This window comes from Brachyhypopomus gauderio, unplaced genomic scaffold (genome assembly GCF_052324685.1).
Source record: "Brachyhypopomus gauderio isolate BG-103 unplaced genomic scaffold, BGAUD_0.2 sc337, whole genome shotgun sequence".
Taxonomy (NCBI): Eukaryota; Metazoa; Chordata; class Actinopteri; order Gymnotiformes; family Hypopomidae; genus Brachyhypopomus; species Brachyhypopomus gauderio.
The window spans coordinates 14,794-37,500 of record NW_027507158.1 but is presented as its reverse complement, the minus strand read 5'-3'; the positions used below and the strand labels follow the sequence as shown (position 1 = coordinate 37,500).

Here is a 22,707-nt window from a genome sequence, read left to right as displayed (position 1 = left end):
AATTCATTTTCACAAACGCAGACACTGGCTAATTAACACTGTGAATTCAAGCAGAAAGGTGGTGTTTCCCCGGCAAGTTTAATTGTGCTATGCACATAGCAATTTAATGTCTCAAATTGAGAACTCTAATAACTGCCTGAATGTGTGTGGTCCTCTGAGACTTTGAACATGTCTGTTTTTTTTCTTTCTTCACTCCAGCCTAATCAAGCTTAGTTTTACCTGAGTATTTTTTAATCACTTACGTAATAGACTTCAGTGAGGTTTTCACCCAAGGTTAATTACGTGGCACAGAATTCAATTTTGTCATATGCTGATTGTGAACTCTTGGAAATGTCTGTGCCTTTATGCAGTGGCTGCCCTGTCATGGTTTGCCATGGCTTTTACTTTTTACTACACAAACCTGAGGAGACCATGCTACCAGCTAGGTTAACTGTATTTCCAGCAGACACACAGCTGACGGAACGTTAGGTCAGCCTTTTGCCCAAGGAGCCATGATCATATAGCTGAACTAGCAGCAGGCTAGAGTATTGACAGCTGACACATTGTGTGTAGAACTATTATTTATACATGACATAGGATCTAAAGTAAAAACACAAATCTTGGGAAAGGTGTGGCAGAGAGAACGTGAAGAGAGTTTGCATCAGTGCTGTGTCAAAATTGCAGCTACACCTGCAAACATATTTGGTCAGTTAACTCCGGAGTGATTAACCAAACAAAATGTTTTCATAACCTCCCAACCATGGTTTATTTAAGCTCTGAATGGCTGGGTAGAAATAGAATGGAATTCTTAACACAAATAGCAATATTATGAAAAGCTCTATTTTGAATTGGGAAGCTTTAAAATAGAGACATGGACAGAAATACCACAGAGACGCGAGTAAAGATGGTGTTTATTTTGTGTTCTTTAATTAGTTCTGTCTTTTTCAGCTGTGGTTGAAGTATGCAGCCATGGTTTTGTGTTCATCATCATTTTTATTTTTCTAAACTTTTCCCCCATTGGGTGTGCAATGTAACATTAATCTGTTCTCGCAGGTCTTTGGGGTGGATGGTGCAAGATGTAGTGATCACATTCTTCTTCCTATCATCTATGGTGAAAAAGCATGTAGGAAAGTGTACTTCTCTGGCAGGCACCTGAATGGCCACCCACTGCAATAAGACTATCGCCTTCAAGGGATCTTATCATGAGTCATCTTCCTTCTATTCTAGAATGTGATCCACCGCTGAGATAGGGAGAGAACAGATTGCTATGCTTCTTTTAAAAAAATGCAGGAAAAGTATTTTTAACTGGATAATAATGCAGAATAATTCAATGTCCTGTATATGAAATATCACCTCTTCCCCTGGTATTGCGGAGCGGTTTATGTGTCACCTATTACTTTCACGGTTCACATTTTGTTGCGTCGTTAAACCCATGATGTCTACAACCTCTTCAGCAGGTGAACCCACAGAGGCCACGGCCTGCAGAAGCCGACACTCTCATTTTAGTGCTTTTCTTGCTCTCACTCAAATGACACTCTCAGTAGGATTATTTTGCTTCCCTGGAATGTCACTTGGCCAGACTTGTGTATTTTGATAGGGCGAGGTGTGGAAGGGATAATTGGTAGTATTGTGTTGTAAGCCCTTCGATAAATCTGGGCATTAATAGTTCCGCCCAATGCCAACAATGACGAATGAGTCGATACAGTTCTGCTGTGATACTCTTGACATTAGGGCAAGCTAATGGATCCAACACCTTTTGGATAATGTATGTATTGGATAGTAATGTATTCACTATCCAAACATAAACATTATTTTTGAAAACTCACTCTGACATAACATTTAAAGATTTTTTTAATATTGTAAAGAATAATTATAAGAAAGTGTTTTCAAAACAATTTAACCTGATTTGACAGTCAACCTTCTGACATGCTCAGAAGTAACATCAGACATCCTTCAAGTAATCTAGATTTTTAGAGGTGAGTGGTTGATTTAAACTTTGGTGGCTGGTTGACTTAATATATTCATGAAGTGCCATAAAGTGAGATTCTGCCTTTTTTGGAGTTCAGTGAGATTCGTTTCTGTGATGGGGAAGATGCTGGCCGCACCCCTGTTCTCTGAGCTCCACCTGAGTTCTCTGAGCTCCACCTGTGTTCTCTGAGCTCCACCTGTGTTCTCTGAGCTCCACCTGTGTTCTCTGAGCTCCACCTCTGTTCTCTGAGCTCCACCTGAGTTCTCTGAGCTCCACCTGTGTTCTCTGAGCTCCACCTGTGTTCTCTGAGCTCCACCCCTGTTCTCTGAGCTCCACCCGTGTTCTCTGAGCTCCACCCCTGTTCTCTGAGCTCCACCTGAGTTCTCTGAGCTCCACCTGTGTTCTCTGAGCTCCACCTGTGTTCTCTGAGCTCCACCTCTGTTCTCTGAGCTCCACCCCTGTTCTCTGAGCTCCACCTCTGTTCTCTGAGCTCCACCTGAGTTCTCTGAGCTCCACCTGTGTTCTCTGAGCTCCACCTGTGTTCTCTGAGCTCCACCCCTGTTCTCTGAGCTCCACCTGTGTTCTCTGAGCTCCACCCCTGTTCTCTGAGCTCCACCCCTGTTCTCTGAGCTCCACCTCTGTTCTCTGAGCTCCACCATTGTTCTCTGAGCTCTACCTGTGTTTTCTGAACACCACTATCTCCTGCAGGCCGGACTGTGTGAATCATTTAGACATAAACACAGTTCATGCTTCAGAATTGAATCCCCCCATTACTATTAAAGAGTGAAATAGCAACACACTTCCTATTTCTTTTTTTATCTATCAGTGTTTTTTGTGATATCACAACATACTTTTGATTTGTTTTGTTCAAGCTGTAAAGATAGCTGCCGTGGCAAGTCTCAATGTGTGAATAAAAACCCCAAAATGAAAGGGAACTACTTTGTTTTCACCCTGCACCAATCAAACTGAGTGCAATATGGACCACAAACAAACTGTTTTCTCATGTACTAACCGTGTTTGTGTACAGTTTGTTTTGGGGTCTTTTTAGGGGGGGGTCTGAGTTTGTTTGACATGCAGTCTAAGACCACTTGAATTGCTGAGATGGCCCAAGTGTGAAAACACCCGTAGGGTATTATGGATATGCACAAATGCTTTTTAGCAGAACATGTTCCCCCCACCTCACCCATGGTGCATGCGTTTACAAAACTCATTATTCAATATGCTGTTTAATGATCTACAAAGAGATGCTTGTCTCTTGTCCCACAGGCTCTGCGGAGTGTCTGGGACTGTGGTGGGTCTGCAGGGTCATGTGACCCCGTGTGTGTGTGTGGTCCGTTTCCCCTCCAGCACGAGGACTCTGCCATGAATAACTGGAGAGTGAGACACCCTGACTGAGGCGCATAGCTGGGGAGTGAGACAGAGGTACATAGCTGGAGAGTGAGACACCCTGAACTCGGCCCATAGCTGAAGTCTTCCATTCCCCTGCAGTGCCTGTGGTGAGAAAATCTCACCCACTTCACACATACTCCATGAATTTAGGACTTCTTGGTTCCAGGAAAGACTGATGAGCATCTGCATTGCCTCTTAATCTCAATCCCAAATACTAGACGTCTGGGGCTCACTCATTGCTGATTAAGTAGCGAAATCTAGTGTTGCAGTTCTTAGGGACAGTTTTTCACAAACAGAGATGGTGCACAGTAGCTCTTTAAAATCTCCAGAAGGATCATAGGACTTCTATTAAACATTCTTCAGATATCAGCATAGTATTGCATTCTTCAGTTAACAGGGCAGTATTAAATCTCCATTTTTCTTGCCTGAGAAGTGAAATAAAGCTCTCAGCCCTGTCTGAGCCCAAGAGGAATTTCATGGATTCCTTACTTTATTACCGCCGGCTACAGTAGGTCCTGGATCAGCCTGACTTTGCCAGCAGTCGGGAGAGGTGCGTCAATGATGACTACACTCACCAGGCCACTTGGATTTAAAACACATGACAGTATATTATTACTTGGCCAGACAACAACCCTGAAGCATTAGGATGTACTGGACTGAGGGCCCGGCAGGCAGTTTGGACATGTATATTTCATGCAGTATCAGGCTCAGTTTATTAGAAGCACACAATACCTGCTGGGCGAAAACAAGCCCGAATCATCTCTGCCGTTACTGGACAAATAAACAGGCACTCTCTGCTACGCAACCCGCTCACAGAAATGCACTGCGTGTTTTCCATGCAGTATGAGAGGTCAGCAGCTCAATCCCCAGGTAAATCTTGCTTGGCGGGCGAAGGAGAAAAAAGACAAATAAATATTTTCACGGAAGCTGGTTCTAAAAAAGAGTGTGTTCTCTCTCCTTCTGTTACTCGTTGTGCTGTGCCAGACCGGGGAGTGCTTGGACCGGTTTTTTTCTTCCTGTTTTTTTTTTTTTCTTTTTCGGAGGAGTGCCGGTCTGTGGTTCCAGGACCAACCGACACGCTTGTTTATTTTTCCCATGCCTACTGCAAATTCCAACATTTCCCCTCGCTGAAAGGATCCGTGTGTGACTGAGCCAACGCGGCTGGAGAAGAGAGGGAGTGGAAGAAAGAAGGCAAGCTAGGAAAATATCAACAAGTCGCCACTGACATCAGAACAAAAACAAACAGACCCCGGAATAAGGAGCTGCTAAGGAGTTGGGGATTTTCTTCTTTTTCGCATTTTTTATACGAAGAATCCGTCTCATGTGGCTTTAGGCATCTCGCCAGGCAAATCTAATATGGATTTATATACAAAGAAAGTGCCTAGTTTAACATAATGAATATTCAATCATGCATGGACCCTGTAAAGCAATTTCACATGAGTAATTGAAAGCAGACTTTGTTTATAAAAAGATGGAGGAAGAAAATAAAAAGCTAAACTGTTGACCCAAAGGGACCTGAAAATCTCACGCTGGATTAAGTGTTTACACTGGTGGCCCGGACCCCAGCAGTGGGGCTGAATTCCAGAACTGGATCAGTGTGTGCGAACCCCTGTTGTCTGGTTACTGAGTGATGTCAGCGCGCAGGGCCCCCAGGCTCTCTCAGGGGCCTACCCTGGAGCCCTCCATACTGCCCTTATAAGGAGGGGTGTGTGAGCAGGGTCAGTTTCTCACCTGCACAGGTTCCACATCCTTCTACACGGGGCTCAGATTGTCCTGGAATGATCACAGGGGCATTTCATCAGCTGCCTTTCACTCTACCTGCTTAAGATTAAATAAGTATTATAATCAGCAGAATATTATCTATACAGATATATGACAATGGACAGCCAGCGTTCTGGGTCCACTAAATTATTGCTGGAAAAAAATGTTTGGGTCAATTGCCATCATTGCCAAATTTCTTCCTCAGTTTTTGAGCAGAGGACTGAAGCATCTATGGCGCGGTGTTCAGAGCTGACGGAGAAGGGCGGTTTCTGAGCAGCTTTCGTAGGCAGCAAGTGTTCACTTCAACGCTGCAAAATAAAGCAGGTTATCGGGTTGAGTTCACGATTCTGGGCAACCTTAATAAATCGGCTTCTCCACAGACTAATGGCTTCACTCGCCGCAAATCTGTCCTCAGCAATAACATGCACCACTAAGCAGAGATTAATTTAATAACTCTTTAATATTCTCCACAGAGTAGGACACGGCATCGTCCATGGCATATGTGGTCTCGTCGCAGAATAGAATATTACCATGGCTACAGATAGAAAATTACACAATCATGCCATTTATATTCTATTCAGTCAAAGCTGCACTAAAAAGTTCTGATCATTGACCATTGGGAGGATTGTAAAATCTCCTACAGGTATGAAACACAGAGAGCAGGTCAACCCATCCTAGTGTTTGATGTAGAAATTTGGTAGCTAACGCCTCGATTTGGTAAGAGCTCATTGTAGTACATTGTAGTTACTGGCTAGCTGCCATCACTGTGATTGGTGCTATAGATGTAGCATACATGTTTTCACCTGCCAGCGACTGCCACTGCGAGAAGCGCGTGTTGCTGTATTCCTCTGTAGCCTGTAGTCAGTGTCTGGTCTCTTCAAGCAGGTGTCACACACCTCCAACACTTGCCTCTCCTTGACAGTTGCATGACCGGCTAATTGACTTACTTGGTGGTTTGTGTCGTTTTTGGTCACCCTCTGAAACCCCCAAAGATTTCAAGCTCTTGTTTAACTCAAAGCCTTCAAAAGTAATTTAAAAAAAAATGAGTTGTGGCTTGTTTTGGTATATGAGCCACTATGGGACGGGTGGGGTGTCACCTGGATGCCATTACTTCAGTCACATCCAGTCCAGCAGTCAGTGTCGGGGAAGACTTACGTAAACCTCACAGCCTGAAGACCACCAGCTGCTTGGCTGGATTACTAAAACATTTAACAATTAAACAAACGAATAGAGTGAAATATTAGCTGCAGAGGGGAAACGAAGTCTAGTCACAATGAATGTATATTTGTGAGTATGTTGCGTTCTAGTGAGGGTGGAGTTCATGGATCGAACCAGGGAGCTCACGCTTCAGTCTTGGAGAAATACGTCCTGCACGGCCAGGACCTTCCTGTTCCAGACACTGTATTCCCCTCCAGCGGGAATTAAGTGACAGGGCAGGGGAAAAAACACAATTGTGCTGTGAACAGCCTGGACTGTGGAAAATCGCACACACGGTGTATCTACCACTCAATCATCGACATTGTTTTTTTTTTTTTTTTGTTTTTTTTTTGCATACCAAGATGTATTTTAGTGAACTGTTTATCTCAGTTAAACACAATTTCTGTATTTGTTGTTATTTTAAAAGCTGCATTGTCACGTTCATTCTTAGCGTTTGACACTAGCAGACACCTCTCTGTGGAAATGACCGCTACAGCCGAGAACGCAAGTGGTTTCCGCCATTGCTCGCGGGACGCGTTTAGCAGGTGAACGCAAGGACGGGCGGCGAGCGACACCGGCCCAAAAAGCTTCAGAACGTGTTTGTGTGCACTGAACACACAGCGCCGGCTGCACAAACACGCCGTGTTTAATTAGAGGAGATAGAGGTGGGAACGGGGACGCGGAGGGGGAGACGGGAGGCCCTCATGTATTTTCCATTAAGGCGGAGAATAGCGCACGAGGAGCGGGCTGAGGGTTAGGCAAACACAGGCCGCTTGAATCTATCACAGCACGCGCGCGCGGGAGTGCGGGCGCAGATGTGCACCGGGCGGGGCCCAGAGGCTCGAGCCCTGTGTGCACACAGTGGAATGCAATTGCGCCAATTCGTTGAACAGAGCGCTCAGATGGCGAGAGCGCGTGTAAACGGCATCCGGGTTACTGCCGGGTACAGAGGGGTTATGCAACAGCTCTGCATTTCATAGGAGTCATTCCTGGTCATCCCAACGTAATTTATCTGAGGAAATTGTATCATATAAATATAAACTAATTAGACGCATCGATAGAGTTTTTTTCCTATCGCAAGAGATCCGGAGGTGTACGTATGAATAAATTGGAAGAAAACGGAAAATGCAACACTTTCCTGGGGTTACACGAGTTAATGGTGTACAGTGATGAGAATGCCTCAGAGCGTGTTTAACCGCTCAAACGTTTGTGCCATGTTCCACCACCAACAGGCAGGACAGAGATAACAGTGTATTTAGGCAGTAATTAGTGTGTGTGTGTGTGTGTGTGTGTGTGTGTGTGTGTGTGTGTGTGTGTGTGTGAGAGAGAGAGAGAGAGAGAGAGAGAGAGAGAGAGAGAGAGAGAGAGAGAGAGAGAGAGAGAGAGAGATGGTGCAAGCGAACAGCAGCGGGCCTGGCTGTTATTTGCTGGATCTCAGTTTAAAGGCACTGCTGGGTAAACAGACTGAGGAAGGTCAATATTATCTTAGGCGGCTCTGAGACCGTGGGCCCAGGGAGGAACTGACAGCTGTTTCCCCTTTCGCTTGCACTACAAACTGATCAAACATGACAGGACTACAAAGTCCCAACAAATTATGCACACAGATTTTACACTAGTCACTGGGTGGCAGCTATTTGAAAACATCAACTAATCTTTCTGCATACATGTGTCACACCTTTTTAAATTCACGTTTTATATTTACCTAAACAAGCTTAAACGCACAAAGTTTTTGGATGGATATTTACTAACGAAACATTCCTGCATATTTCATGCACTGTGTCTAAACATCTAGAATAATTGCAAACTGTGGTCACTAGAGGTGGTTTGAACATTCGGATTTTCAACTGGAGTGATTTCGTTCTGGAAGGGTCTGTTCAGAAACACAGACGAAACATAAACATTAGTGCAGTCCCATGCTGCCATCTGCTGGACAGCTTTTGTATTTTTCCTTCCTGAGCGGGACAATCCTCCTAGCGCTGCAGTTTGATGTAGGAGCACAAATAAACGACTAAACTGTATAAATCCAGTGCTTTGCTAGTACTGGCACCCACTGTTCAAAACTATTCATTTTAGATTAGGTGCCACTTCGTCAAACCCCAGACTTATTCCATTGTGATGTGTGGCTGTAGATTTCTCTCTTTGTCAAAATAATACTGCCATTCTATACGGAATTGTGAAAGCAATCAGTTTCTGTGTTTATCTTGCAACGAAGAGATTATTTCTACAAACTTGGTAGAATAAATCAAAGATAAAGACACAGTTCCACATTTATTCCTGCAAGATTTATTTAATCTGAGTTCACACAGTAGGAATCTATTCTCCTAGCTTTGTATTTAAATAAAGTGACAGATACAAACACCAGCACCAGGATCTCACCCCACCTTTTCATCATGCTTTTAAAAGTGCCACAGTGCTCAGGAAAGAGCAGTTAATCTAAGCCAATAAGACGTTCTCAGCAGGGTGTTAAAACACACAGACATGCTATCGTATGCGTGTGTGTGCGGCTGTGTTTGAGCATCTCGGTTTCCTTCAGCGTTTCTCGTCATCTGTCAACAGACGACAGAACCCTGAGCAAACAGCATCAGTCAGTGTGTGCACAGTCAATGGGCTGATGAGAGAGTGAGAGCATTACAACAAGCAGCTTTCTTTTTGACCCCAGACTACAGGACAGACGTCTAGCGCTGGTCTCCGAGTTGCACTTGCCTTTCAGTGTACACTGGTCGAGTCTGAGGTGTGATCTAAGACCAGAGACGGCCGAGTCTGGGATGTGATCTAAGATCTGAGATGGGCTGGGATATTTCAGACCTCTCTAAACTGTTTGCGGTCAATTCCCATTTTACTGCTTCTCCCCAGGAGTAGATAGAAACAACAGAGATCTACTTATTATATAAAAAAAACTTTATTAAATACTTATAATATATTCAACACAGAACAGGGTGAAAAATGTGATCTAAAAAAATGTATCACAACATACAACACTTCACAGCAAGTGTCCAAAGGAATTTAACGGAACTTGTAGATGTCTGAGGAGAACAGTGTTGGTCACCCTTATCATACCATCCTCATAAATCTCAGATCACTTTGGTTGAGGGTTTTTTTTTGGCTTGTTGACTGTTAGTGTTTGGTCTTTAGGTAGTCAGTGAGAGTGCTGTGTGTTGGGGAGACTGAGGTTCATGAAATGACAGTGATATCTATATTAAGGCACCATTTCTCTGACTTTCAAAGTCCTGAGGTCATTAGCACCCATCATCTTAAACACAAAGAGGTGCACAGATAATCACACACACACACACACACACACACACACACACACACACACACACACACACACACACACACACTTCAGTCACTTATACCCCTGAAGTCTAAATGCTGAGGTCTGATCTGATACTGATTTGTTTAACAATTCAGGTGAATTACATATAATACTACCTGATTCAATATCAGTAACTTCTCAAAACCCTTTACTAGGACGTGTTTGCTAGGCAACATGTCGTGTGCATCCTTGGCCTCGTGTCATTGGTTGGACCTGGCCCAGAACCAGAGGTCACCGGCGTGGCCCAGTCTAGTGGCTGCAGCACCTCCGCGCTCCTCCATTCTCTTTCCCAAGGACGGTCCTGGGGGCGGGGCCACAGAAGAGAGGTCTGCTGAAGAGGTAGATGATGCCCAGGCTGAGGAAGACGCAGAGCATGGTGGCCCCCACGGTCCCCCCAAACGTGATGGCAGGAGCGTGGGCCTGGAGCCACGCACGACGCAGCTTCATGTCCACCTCGATGGCCTGCATCTGGAAGTGTGTCCCAATGATCCCACACACATGGAACAACTGGTGGCTGTGGCCTGTAGGGGGCAGTGTGGCAAGAAAAGGACAGGAAGTTAGTGGGGCAAACGGCTCTCAATGTTTTTGTGAGAGAATAGAAATTTTGCTATTATGCAAAATAGCAAAAAAAAATGGTTTTTGACATTAGGAAATATGTTGCTGAGGAAATCTGTGATGTCAAAATAACAAGCAATAAATCCTGTCACAATTAAAACATATGAAATTAATTACTCCTGATTTTTAATAGAACTCCTGATTGTTAATAGAACATATGAATGTATATTTCAAAATAAAATAGTACACTTACCCAATAAGTGTTGCATTTTGTTTTTAAAAAAGTGTTTAAAACCATATAATGTGCCTTTTTATTTCCATCATTTATAGATTGATTAAATAATTTCTTTCTTTCATTCTCGCTGCATTACAATAGCCTCTGAGACATGGCCTCCTGTCATGTCGTGTTTCCAGTACAAACCGCACTATAGTCAACACCCCCACTGCACACCCGGCTGTTGTTGTGCAAACACAGAGACATGAACCACGTCTTACCAATGTAGTCAAAGCGGCCAGGGGCCAGTCTCTCTGGCAGGTGGGTGGCAAACAAGAAGCCCGTGAGGAACGCCAGTAATGTGTGGTAAACATGGAGAGAGTTCGCCTCATTCACAGTACAGCCTTCTCCTACACATAGAAAGATCTAGAAAAAGATATGTGTTTTTATCACACAGTCTAGAATGCTGTTTTAGTTCCTGATGAGAGTTGCTATAGGGTTATATTTGAACCAGGCTGTGAGTAAGATTTAGGGTAATTTCTGGCAACAATAATTCATATAATGAGGCTCACAGTCAAAATAATAGCTCAACATTTCAATAATTGTAATTAAATATATTATTTATTTATTTATTGCTGATATTACTCATTACTTGGCAGAGGGAATCATAGCATAATTCCAAAAGAATAAATAACACCTTTAGAAAACAAACTGATCAGACCTCCATTGGTGAACTTTCAGTTGAACCCAAGCCAAAAAAAAAATGCATTAGGCCTTTGTAAACTCATGAGAATGTGGAGAACATTTCTTTTTCTTTTTTCATCTTCCCTCTTAGATTATATTAAATTCTTTCTAATGTACCTTTGACTCAAATCAAATATGCAGACACGGAACAATGATTCATCAAGATCATTGTCGGTAGTGGAGTGTGTGAGAGTGTGTGTGGGTGTGGGACTCACCCTGTAGAAGAGAGGAATGTTGTCAAACAGGTAGGGGTAAGCAAAAGCCGACACTCGCAGCACTTTGCCCAACGTAGGCCTCTGGCATTCAGGAAATCTACAAAGAGCAAGACCATCCAGTCGGTGTGGTAATCATCCTCAGCAGACAAACGGAACTCTTTGGTCTTTATCAGCTCTACCCATTAAAAACGACTGACTCATTGGCTTGTTGTCAGGTCATTGCTTGTTTGCATTGAGGGTTAATAGAAACCAGATTGACAAAACGTGGTCAGTGTGCATTGAGAATTTTTGTACAATCCCTCATTACTGCATGGGTGGCATGAGAAACATGGACAGGATGACCGTACGCAAATCATATCGAATGATGTCGGTGTTTGCTTGCTATGTTGGTCGTTTGCTAACGCAAGTTATTTTAGATATCCTAGTTTAGCTATTTAACGCAGGTGGAGAAACCCAAGTTAGGTTAGCTCATTATCTACAGTTATCTGTACATGTAACGTGAGGAAACGTCAGGGGTGCTCGAGTGGCGTCAGCGGCCCCGGTGATGAAATGAGGAAGGAGAACCCGTCAGCACAGGACTGGGTAGAGTTAAGGGTCACTGGATGAGTGCGAGGGTGAAAATAGGCCTTGGGACAGGCGATTCCTGAAAAGCACTGAATAAGGCCACGATTTTAGAAAGAAGGTGAATGATGCAAGTTTTATTCACGAGCAGGAAGAGGCTGCACCCAGCAGCAGTAGCGCAAGGCCAATAACTTCGCTGTAAAAGCGCAGAGCAACGGAAAATCACCTGGCAAGAAATGTGGGCAATGGATGCGGGTCACATCATGTTGTTTGTTTGTTTGTTTGTTTTTTTTGCTTGGAGCAACTTATAACGTCACCTTATAACGTCAACTTATAAAGTCCCCAGAACCTTGGATAGTGAGTAGGTGAAACCCTGAAGTGTAAATTATATGCAAGGGTTGGCACGTTGAAGCAGATTTGATCAGCTTGTGAGGTTAGTTTGTCGCAGGGTCGATATACATGGAGACACAATCAAGTGCTTAGCGTAATTGCGTGTTTATTTGACAGTAAACGCTTAGAGGGTAACGCATTGCAGAGTGGTATTAGTAACAAAGCAAATACGCTGTTGGGCAAATGTTTTGGTAGACGCAGTGATGCACTACACTGAGGCCAGACATGGTGTTGTACCCTGAAAGTAAACGGATAGTTTATTTTACAGACTGAAAAATTCCATTGGAGGATGCAATGGATTAAGCTTTTTCAAAGGAGAAAGCGGTTGAGGTGGGAGAACGCGGGTGGTAAGCGCACAAGACATGGGATATATAGGTGTTAAAGGATTTGTGGCAAAGTCTGCCACACCATTGCTTGTGTAAACTAAGAGAAGTTGTGAAGGTGTCGTCAGAAGTGGCTGAAAGGGCTATTGAGTGGTTTTGGTGAAGAAGAATTCGGACTACTTAGGGTAATATGCCACAAAGGCGTAAAATGTTAGATCCAGAACGGGCGGCACGGTGCAAGCTTTAGTTACAGAAGAGGCCCGGTGGATCTGGGTGTGTTGCAGGATGCTTGCTGATATAACGGGAAAAATGACTGAGCATGTGTTAACGGTGCCAGTGGGGCTGGGAAGGATTTTAGGATTTGTGGTCATTAGGTGAATGAAGTGACCACACGTCTAATGGAGCTCTGTTCGCATAGGATATTTAGATCTTATTCATAGCAATCTTATTCATATCCCCCCACTTTTTTTAGTTTGTGGATATGGACATATTGATAACTGCACAACACACTAGCATATCATACACAAGGGCATAAATGTTTTGATGATTTTATACCATAAACAATTTGTTCTGGTGTTGCTAAGCAATGCAGGCATGCAGACAGAAAGCAGTGGCTCCTGTTTTGACTGGAGAGCTTTCAGGGGAAAACAAGTGACCTCACAGACTGGAAATGTCATCTAAGCAGGACCCAGCCCTCTCCTAATCACAATCATGAACTGTATTTTTGTTTTGAAAAGACAGAGAAAACTTTGGCCGAATTTCTCGTTCTTGCTTTTTCTTGTTTTTCTAATTTCTTCCATTTCTGATTCAGTGCATGGATAATGCTATTAAAATACACACAAATTTAAGTTAAAATGTACATAAACTCCACATGTAAATGTACACTGACCTGATTGGTTATGTTCTGTTGGACGTAATTACTGATGCTAAACCGTAAGTTCAAAAACCATAATTAACAAAACGGCTATATACTATTTATATATTGATTTATATATACTATACACAATTTATATGTTGACATGTATGCTATATACTATTTATATGTTTACTTATATATGTTATACATAATTTATACGTTGACATATATGCTACATGCTATTTTTATATATTGACTTATATATGCCAAACACTAAAACTTCTAAGCATTTAATCACTCACATCAACCTACAATCTGTTTTTGAATCAACCATTTTTGAAGCAGCCATACGCACCAAACCAACCTTCATTCATCACTGATCACATGACTTTGGCAATTTAAGCAATTCGAGGCATTTTAATTTAAGCAAAGCCAATGACAGACAGCAGAGGACAAAGAGATATCAGTACAGTGGGTCAATTGGCTGAGAACTGCACACAGTAATCAATAAGAGACAAGGAGAATTTACCTTTTCGTGATGTCATGATTATAGCGGAGAAACGGTAAGCCAAGCCTTAGCAGACAAGGGGGAAAGGAAAACAGGTATTCAAACCACAGCAGTCAGTGGGAGCAGTTAGCAGGTACACACGCCACGCAGACCAACCTTTAACCTTTAACCCATAACCCTGAGAGACGAGGGGTGTCGCATGGAACAAGCACGGCACTCTTCTAGGCTCACATTTAATTACTGGTCCACATCCCTGGAACTTTACAGCCCTTTGGGATTAATGTAATGATTTAAAGCATAGACTGGATAGGCCCAGGGGTAAAGACAGTTTTAAAATGGCAAATGTGGTCAATCACCATGTTGTGTAAATGTGCCTATTTCATTTACGTTTAACAGTTGTACTTGGCATTTGTATTTACATTTCATATTTACTAATTTGGTGGTTTGTATTAGGGTCCTGCACTTTGAGTCCTATCTGGAGTAGAGTTACTGTGTTCTCACTGTGTCTGTGTGGGTTCCCTCTGGGGTCTCCAGTTTCCTCCCACAATCCAAAAATATTGCAGTTAGGTTAACTGGATACTCTGAATTGTCCTGGTATGAAGGTGTGTGATTGGCTGTATGCCTGCATGCCCAGTGGTGGATGGTGCTTCTGTCCTGGGCGTTCTCCACCCTCTCTTCCCGTGTGTCCGATACCATCACACAGGGGGCTGCAGTGTGCTGTGTGTAATTGGCAGCTGCTTCTTATCAGGTTGTGTGTGTGAATTGGTTGTTAAAGCAGCGTGTAAAGTGTCATTGAGTATGAGAAAAATGCTTTATAAATGTGACTAATAAAACCTTCAAAATGATGATGTGTATTTGTGATTATTCCAAAATTATTCAAACGATGAATACTAGCATTATTGTATTCGGTCTAAATGGACATGGATCTAAATGTTGGAAATATGGAAATAAGAAATGAGCTCAAAAAGAATATCGAGCTTTTTACATTCGGCGCCCCATAGAATGGACCTATAGCACAACACACATTTATTACAAGTTTTTTATATATATATATTTATATATATAAGGTTATTTAATCATATTGATTAAACTCTAAACAAAACACACAAAACCTTCCATTATTCAGCAGAAACCGCACTGTTCGCTGGAGGTCTACACATCCTACTTTAGACCTAGTCTTCTTCCATTCCTGGAAGTGTGTTGCCTGCATCTATAGGCCTAAATATGGAAACTTGACAGTGTGTCTTCTTTCATCTTCCTATGCCGGAAGTGTTTAGATTGGGGAGGGTAAACATATCCTGTGTTTTCTTCTAATGCACTGGAAATCATGTACTGAAAATCCTTCTTCTCTAGCCTTAAGTAAGACAGGACCAAGGGTACTGGTCCACTTCGTGTGCCTTTTAACGGGCCCGTTTCCAGTGCACTGAGTGTTACACTAGCCCCGCAAGAGAGGAGCTCTTCCTTATAAAGTGGTCTCAGTGTATGTCTTTCCTGTGATGTCTTTTCTGTGGCCTCAAAGTCCATCGCTAAAGTAGAATAAATTTGTTTGGATAAGAACAGCAAAACTACCACAAAAATTAGTCTACCACTTAAAATTAGTAGTGCTAATTTAAAACGCTTCACTGATGTAAAGACTTGCTTATTCTAGCACAGTATAAAAGATGTTCAGTCTCTCCTGAGTCTTTCCAAAAGGCTGTAGCAGAGGAGATACTTAAACGTAAAAATGGGTAACCTTTTCTGTCCCTCTGGTCTCGAGGATGGGGTTTGGGGTTCTGGGCCGAGATCATACGTGCCTACCTGGAATAGCAGGCCATGGCAGTGCAGAGGGTGGTGTTGAATATAGCCATAGGAACGTAACACATATGGAACGGCCCCTTCACCCATGCATCCGGCATGACGTACGCAGAGTAAGTGATAGCTGAACCTGAACACAGAAACACAGATGTAATCTTGAACACGGTTGTCTTTTTTTTTTTTTTTTTTTTTACAACCATTCTTTGAGCTGTTTGGTTCATGTCTACATTCGTGGCAGAATCTCTAACCGCATAAGCAGGTTTGATTACTCTGATTGTGATGTTTTACACGGTAGGACAGTCATAATGGCAAACACAAACCGCACCGAAACATGACCACACCGCCGTGGCTTGATTATGTCTTTGATGTGCAAACCATGCACAATATGTGTACTGCGTATGCAGAGTGTGTGTGTGTGTGTGTGTGTGTGTGTGTGTGTGTGTTCCCTACCCAGGCTGTATAGGCTGAGGGCTCCGTAGTCGAAGAAGAAGCACAGGTGTCGTGCGCGCATGGACATGCTACTGAAGGTGTGAGCGCAGCTGGACGCCAGTGGGTACACGCAGCAGGACAGCAGGTAGACCAGCAGGGGCCACGTGTACGCGTCTCGCCACACGTCCTGCATCAGCACCACCGTCAGCAGCTTCCACAGGAAGTACCTGAGAGCGCCGGAGAGCCGGCGGGAAGACGGACGGGACGTCAGGGGGAAGCTCAGACAGCCACCCGCCGCACAGCCACGTGGACGTGCTGGGGTTCATTAATGCGGGACAAGCGGGGTGAGGTCTGTGCGTGTGAATGGCAGATGGCTAGCGAGAAAAACGCAGATGCAAGTAGGAGACGGCAGATCGTTTAAAACGGCTCCTGTGATGTTGATGTTATTGCGAGATGTTCTGTGAGCAATATGTCCTCAAAGCGGTGAGTCCTACAGTGGACATACTGGAGCGTGGACGCACTACACAGCAGACAGGAAACGCATAACAAGCAAGTCCTACGTTACTTTAATTGTACTTTAACTTTCTCAGATTACACAGTCTCCACTGTAAAAGCACTGTTTGTGGATTCAAAGGACACGTGAGGTGAAGACTTCTGGGCTGATATGGCAACCAGCGCAGTGGGCATGGATACGGCGTTAATGATCTGCCATGGAAACCCCAGACAACAGCTCGACGAGGGAGGCGGTGCGTCCTACACGCCTGTTCGACCTGCCCCGACTTGTTCGAATCGACATTGAATTTGTTACACACAACATCTTGCGTGCACGTACACGCATGTAAAGACCGACACACGCACACACGCCCGCCTTAGCCGCACTAGGTGTTTGCCGAATGCAAAGTCTGGACTGAAATTATGCAACACGGCAGATAGATGTGTGGAAAAAAGCTCCTCAGTGAGGGTGTGTTCGTCGCTAGAGCCAGCAGCACCTCCCAGCGTCTCCTGCACAGATCCCACACTGCCCAGGATACAAACCTTCCATGCTTGAAGGTTAATGAAACATTTAGTTGTGATGCTGTGAGGTGTGAATAACTGGGTCTGTTCTTATTTCTCGTCAGCTGGTGTTTGGGCTAAATATAACCACGACAGACATTTTTCCGTCCAAAAAGAAGTTAAAAAACACAACAAAGAAAGGGGGGGGGGGGGGGGGGCGTTTAAAGGGAGGAGTAATGGCTCCTGCACGATGTGTTTGCAGGGCTTGTTTGATCTGCAGATAAAACTGAAGCACAGAGAATGTGAGGAAGTTTAAAGACTGCTTTGCTCCTTCCCCACCCTTGTGTACAGCGTCCCAGCTCGTGTTAATTCAACGGCTGTCCGCTGAAATCATGTGATGGCAGCTATATTTTCTTATGGTCCTGAAGTAACCCACAGCAACTGTTCATCCATCGTGAATCCTGGCAAAACACGCAGTCAGCCTGCCACACTGGTACCCAGTTTACGGGCTTATTTCTCAGTGGGGCCTGAAGAATACGAACTGACAGGAGCCAGTGTCATTGTGACATGTTTACCAGTGGTAGAGGTCCTGGAGGAACGCTGGGAGCTCATTAGCAGCACGTAGAGAGCCACTCCACGCCTCCAGGAAAGCCAAGACTCCCCCCGAGGAGGCCCAGCTAGGGCAGCCCCCGGTGGTGGGAGGCAGCGATGAGCTCCAGCTAAAGTATTACGCTCCTCCCTGGATGACGCTCGTCACACTCCAACGCACGGCTTTAGCCGACAAACAGGCTAAATGTGGTTTACACGGATTCTAGCTGCGGTGGTTAGAGGTGTGTGTGGTGAAATAGTAGCGCTCTACTGTGAGGGTGGTGTGCACAGAATGGGAACCAGAGGAAGACAGAGTGCGGTCCATCCAACAGGGTGTGTGTGTGTGTGTGTGTGTGTGTGTGTGTTGGTCTAATAACAGAACCTGGGAGATGTGTGCTGGTTTTGTGTGTGTGTTTGTGTGTGTGTTTTGGGGTTTAGTCTCACCAGGTGGGTAAGAAGTGGGTCCACACATTGAGAGTCTCATTCGTGAGCTGGAAAAGGCTGAGGACACAGTCGGTGGCAGAGCTACGCGGATGACGATACCCTGAGATAATACTGTCCTCCTGGAAGGCCTACCACACACACACACACACACACACACACACACACACACACACACACACACACACACACACACACACACACCTTTAGCCATAGGCAGACCTCACAAGGTGCATTGTACCCCTGGCCTCACATTGTAATGTACATGTCTGAGGTTCAAACCACTTATCTTATTCATAAAAACTTTTAGAATGACAGACATTGCCACCCCATTGAAAGATTCGTGAAGCCTACATCCAAAGCAATGGGCATGTTTCTGGGTGGATACACACTGTTACATTAGACTGAGTCACCCTCTGAAATGAACTGGTGTCCTCTAAGACACTCTTCTGAAAAGAGCATAGGAGTAGCGTACAAACATGCTGCGTGTGTGTGTGTGTGTCGGTGAAGCCATGGTGTGTGTATGCCGGTGGACTTACTGGAGGTACTTGGTGAACCCTGAAGACGCGAGGAAGCTTGATCAAGCTGAGCATGTTGTGTAGGCTGCAGCCTGGTCTGGCTCACACAGGCGACTGAGCAACACACATGCATAGCGAGCCTGTGACATTCTACCTGAACCCAGACCAGTTGGGCTTGCCCTGCCTTCCACCCGCCCATGCATGAATGCGCACGCACACACACACACACACCCAGCTTCTCATACCGCCGCTAAGCAGACTGTTTTACACATGAGACACACACTCTCAGGGAAGAAACCTGGCTAATTAGTGTATTAAAAAGGGAGATACTCACACACACACACACACACACACACACACACACACACACACACACACACACACACACACAAACAACACAACACAAGGGTGGTTCTTAACCTCACCCTGCTTACTCATCTCATAAACTATTTGCATATCAGGTATTTTTCATACCTTTAGCAGGTCAAACAGGTTCCCGTTCTGAATAAACCAGAAATCCTTGAGTCTTGAAGCCTTGAGTTCTGTGTATGTATGCAGATGTCATTGATGTGAGCACAACACTGACATGAACCATTCACATGAGCAGAGCACCGACATGAGCCATTTACATGAGCAGAGCACCGACATGAGCCATTCACATGAGCAGAGCACCGACATGAGCCATTCACATGAACAGAGCACCGACACGAGCCATTCACGTGAGCAGAGCACTGACACGAGCCATTCACGTGAGCAGAGCACTGACACGAGCCATTCACGTGAGCAGAGCACTGACACAAGCCATTCACGTGAGCAGAGCACTGACACGAGCCATTCACGTGAGCAGAGCACTGACACGAGCCATTCACGTGAGCAGAGCACTGACACGAGTCATTTACGTGAGCAGAGCACTGACATGAGACATTCACTTGAGCAGAGAACTGACATGAACGACTCACGTGAACAGAGCACTGACATGAACCACTCACGTGAGCAGAGCACTGACACGAACCACTCACGTGAGCAGAGTACTGACACGAACCACTCACGTGAGCAGAGCACTGACGTGAACCACTCACGTGAGCGGAGCACTGATGTGAACCACTCATGTGAGCCACTGATTTGGGCAGAGCACTGACATGAACCACTGACATGAACACAAAAACGCAGAGAAGTTCCTACTCTCAGTGCTCCTGCGAGTCACCTGGTATCCTCCGTCCTCTTGTAGTTCCTGGGAACCTCGTCACTCCAGCAGCTCCTCCAGAAACCTCGGAGTTCACGCGGTTCACCTCTCTCTCTCTGCACCTGTTTCTTGGGTTGCCTCGCTGGACAGTCAGCCCAGTGCTCCACAGGGCTATGGCCTTATCAGTTTCACCCAGCCTAGGTACAGCATGAATGAATGGAGGGTGTGTGTGTGTGGGAGAGAGAGAGAGAGATGAACAGCAACTGAAAAGCAAACAAATCTTTTTTCTCTCTCCAACTCTCACCTACACACATGCGCTGTCCATTTATTGCATGTTCACACTCCTCGTTCACACACTCAGCAGGCGACATATGCATCATGTTGCTATAGTGATATGATCTTGCGCAAACTCGAAAACCTCGAAAGCAAACAGTATCAGCTGACAGCAGACGCACAGCCTCAGGTTTCCTTCGCAAAAAGCCGTTATTAGATGGCTGCTTGCTGCTTCTTCATGACTGTACGCGGCAGGGCGGGCTGCACAAAGTGAGGAATTAAACAGAGTAAACGGCTTAATGTTTATCCACACCCACAGGGCGGACTCGAAACTTCAGATTTAATTTCTACAGCTGCAACACCAGAGTAGCCTATCTATCTGGCGGTGTATTAAAACCAGAAAGTGTGTTTGGATGACCTTTGAATGTTATATTTTACAAGAAATTGTAAAAAGATTATTTTTTAAGGACTCACCATTAACAACTAGCATTGACACTGCGGTTTCTTAGTATGACCTTTTTGCCTCAGGGCCTCGTATGTCTAGAGTGAAGTTATCCTATTTAAAGAGTCTCTGAGTAGCTCTGTCTATCTCAGCTGTCTCAAGTGTTTACAACCCCGAAGTTTTAACTTCTCACTTCCGATTAGTAAAGATTTAACTGACAAAACACAGCGAAACTACTTTTCGACTTTATCTACCATTTAACACATTCTTTAAAAGATATTGTTAGCTGAAAACAAAACGAAGAGCGAACTGCGTAAAATAAATGCACTGTCGTAAATTTAAAAGTATAATAGAATCTCGGCTACAAAAATATTTTACGGTTGGTGAAGAAGTCATTAAATCAACCACACGATGGCACTGTTTTCAAAAGCACACATCGGCGCCTAAACTCAAACTGACGTTGAAATAAAATATAATCCCAAAATAACCACACGATGGCGGTGTTTTCAAATAAATAAAAAAGCAACCTGTTCAACCCTTTCCCAAACTAATAGGGAAGTCCCATTGTTTCTTGAACATTGTGCTTTATTGCCTGCCATTAAACATTCACTTCAAAGGCAGGCAAAAAAAAATCATCGTGACCTGCAGAATCATAATTCAGAAAGGGCAACTGTGTGTGTGTGTGTGATCATATCTCAAATTAATAACCTACCTCAAGAGCTCCCCAAGCAAATATTCCAGTGAAAGGTTGGCCTCACTATAAATCTCTACAACCATTCCAACACAGCCCTCCTGAGACCCACACTATGCTCTTTTGTGCATTTCTCATTTCTATTTGTAATCTGTAACTTGTAATGCAATTCCTTTCAAAAAGAAGCATGGCTCAGCACACCAGGTCTAAGGGGGTTAAACCAAGACTGTGAAAACATAATTGAGAAGAAAAAGTTGGCAACTGAGCAAAAAAAAAAAAAAAAGTTCAAAGTGAAACTCGAAGATTGATTCCTTCCCCCTACGCTCTCATTCTGACCTCTGTTTGCTCTCTGGAGATCAGAACCAGAACAGTGTGGCATGTTTGGGTGACACCGGTCCTGTCCTCCTGAAATAAAACACTACAAACCATCAAGCGGCACACAAGCTGGCAGAGAGAATAATGAGGGAGTTGAAGTGAGTCATGAGCAGTGGTAGACTGGAGACCTGCTTCAGTTCACTGACTCCAGGGGGCGCCAGCGGTCCCCAAACACTCACCACACACATTCAGGCAGACCATATTTCAAAGGAGAAGCTCAATTGTTTTTCAAAATTTCATTAAGTTGTCACAAAAATGAGGGGAATTAGTTTATTGTCAGGAGTTTAGGATGGATAGGGTGTGGATCTTGGGGTTTTTCCCACCTATGTTAACAGGAAGTCTGCTGTGTGTAGTCTCCAGTGTGCCACCTCACTGGCTACAGTGTTTAGTCTGCTCTGATGAGTGTGTGCGCACGCCAGACGTGCTGCAAGGTGGGCAAACCCAGGAAAAGGGCATGTGTGTGTGTGTGTGGTCCAGACAGCCCCCAGCTGGATGCATAATTAAACAGCAGTGGTTTGGTGGCCCAGACGGGCGACGGGCAGAGTGGCTCAGAGGGCACAGGCTGCCCGCCACGCTGGCTGACACCATACGCCTGACACCCACCCGCAGCTGCCCTGTCCTGGCACCGCCGCCCACGTCTCTCTCACACACGTGTGTGCCAAGGAGCGGCACCGGCTCTGTCTGAGACACCGACGAGAGACGGGGCGGGAGGAGTCAGGAGAAATGAGCGGCAGAGGCCCGCACCATGGGCCCTTGGCATAGCCCGACAGGACAGATGAAGGCGGTAAGCACAAGTCTGGCGGGAAAGGGCGGGCTCGGCAGGACCGTCATGAGAGGGGCAGCGTGAACGTGGCCACGAGGCTCGCTGGAGCGTGGAGACTGAAGACGAGGAGGAGAAAGGCAGACACTGCTCTTCGGGGGCACAACCCTCCGGCGAGGCCTGTGTGTGTGTGTGTGTGTGTGTGTGTGTGTGTGTGTGTGTGTGTGTGTGTTGCTGCCTTCC

At 44.8% G+C, this 22,707-nt stretch overlaps 1 protein-coding gene and 1 long non-coding RNA gene across 9 annotated transcripts in view; one reads left to right on the top strand and one right to left on the bottom strand.

Moving 5' to 3' along the window:
- LOC143504820 (uncharacterized) overlaps nucleotides 1-141 on the top strand; it is a 23,868-nt gene extending 23,727 nt beyond the window's left edge. Inside the window, exon 4 of the long non-coding RNA XR_013127661.1 lies at nucleotides 1-141. This exon is cut by the window's left edge and continues 710 nt beyond it. This is a non-coding gene — a long non-coding RNA (uncharacterized LOC143504820).
- A 9,034-nt stretch (nucleotides 142-9,175) lies between these two features.
- Nucleotides 9,176-21,061, bottom strand: LOC143504818 (membrane progestin receptor gamma-B-like). Of its 8 annotated transcripts, none has more exons than XM_076996048.1 (11): nucleotides 20,671-21,061; nucleotides 19,923-20,457; nucleotides 19,215-19,282; nucleotides 18,762-18,854; nucleotides 18,226-18,353; nucleotides 16,222-16,427; nucleotides 15,775-15,901; nucleotides 13,999-14,043; nucleotides 11,340-11,436; nucleotides 10,662-10,806; nucleotides 9,176-10,132 (listed from the first exon to the last, which is right to left on the bottom strand). In XM_076996048.1, exons 4-11 carry the CDS (start codon nucleotides 18,813-18,815, stop codon nucleotides 9,861-9,863), a joined length of 1,074 nt encoding a protein of 357 aa, XP_076852163.1. In that variant the 5' UTR covers nucleotides 18,816-18,854; nucleotides 19,215-19,282; nucleotides 19,923-20,457; nucleotides 20,671-21,061; the 3' UTR covers nucleotides 9,176-9,860. The 8 variants fall into 8 exon arrangements, with proteins under 8 accessions (XP_076852163.1, XP_076852159.1, XP_076852161.1 ...); XM_076996044.1 differs by having other exon boundaries at nucleotides 19,945-20,457; XM_076996046.1 differs by having other exon boundaries at nucleotides 18,762-19,282; nucleotides 19,945-20,120; nucleotides 20,228-20,457.
- Nucleotides 21,062-22,707: the final 1,646 nt, after the last annotated feature.

Bases quoted from the DNA above. Each gene is read 5' to 3' on its own strand.
- LOC143504818 (XM_076996047.1), bottom strand. From the start codon at position 18,815: ATGCTCAGCTTGATCAAGCTTCCTCGCGTCTTCAGGGTTCACCAAGTA. The intron at 14,044-15,774 runs GTAGGCACGTAT...TTGTCTGCTAAG, and splicing joins GCCATGGCCTGCTATTCCAG to GCTTGGCTTACCGTTTCTCC. The intron at 11,437-13,998 runs GTAAATTCTCCT...TGCTCTTTGTAG, and splicing joins AATCATGACATCACGAAAAG to ATTTCCTGAATGCCAGAGGC.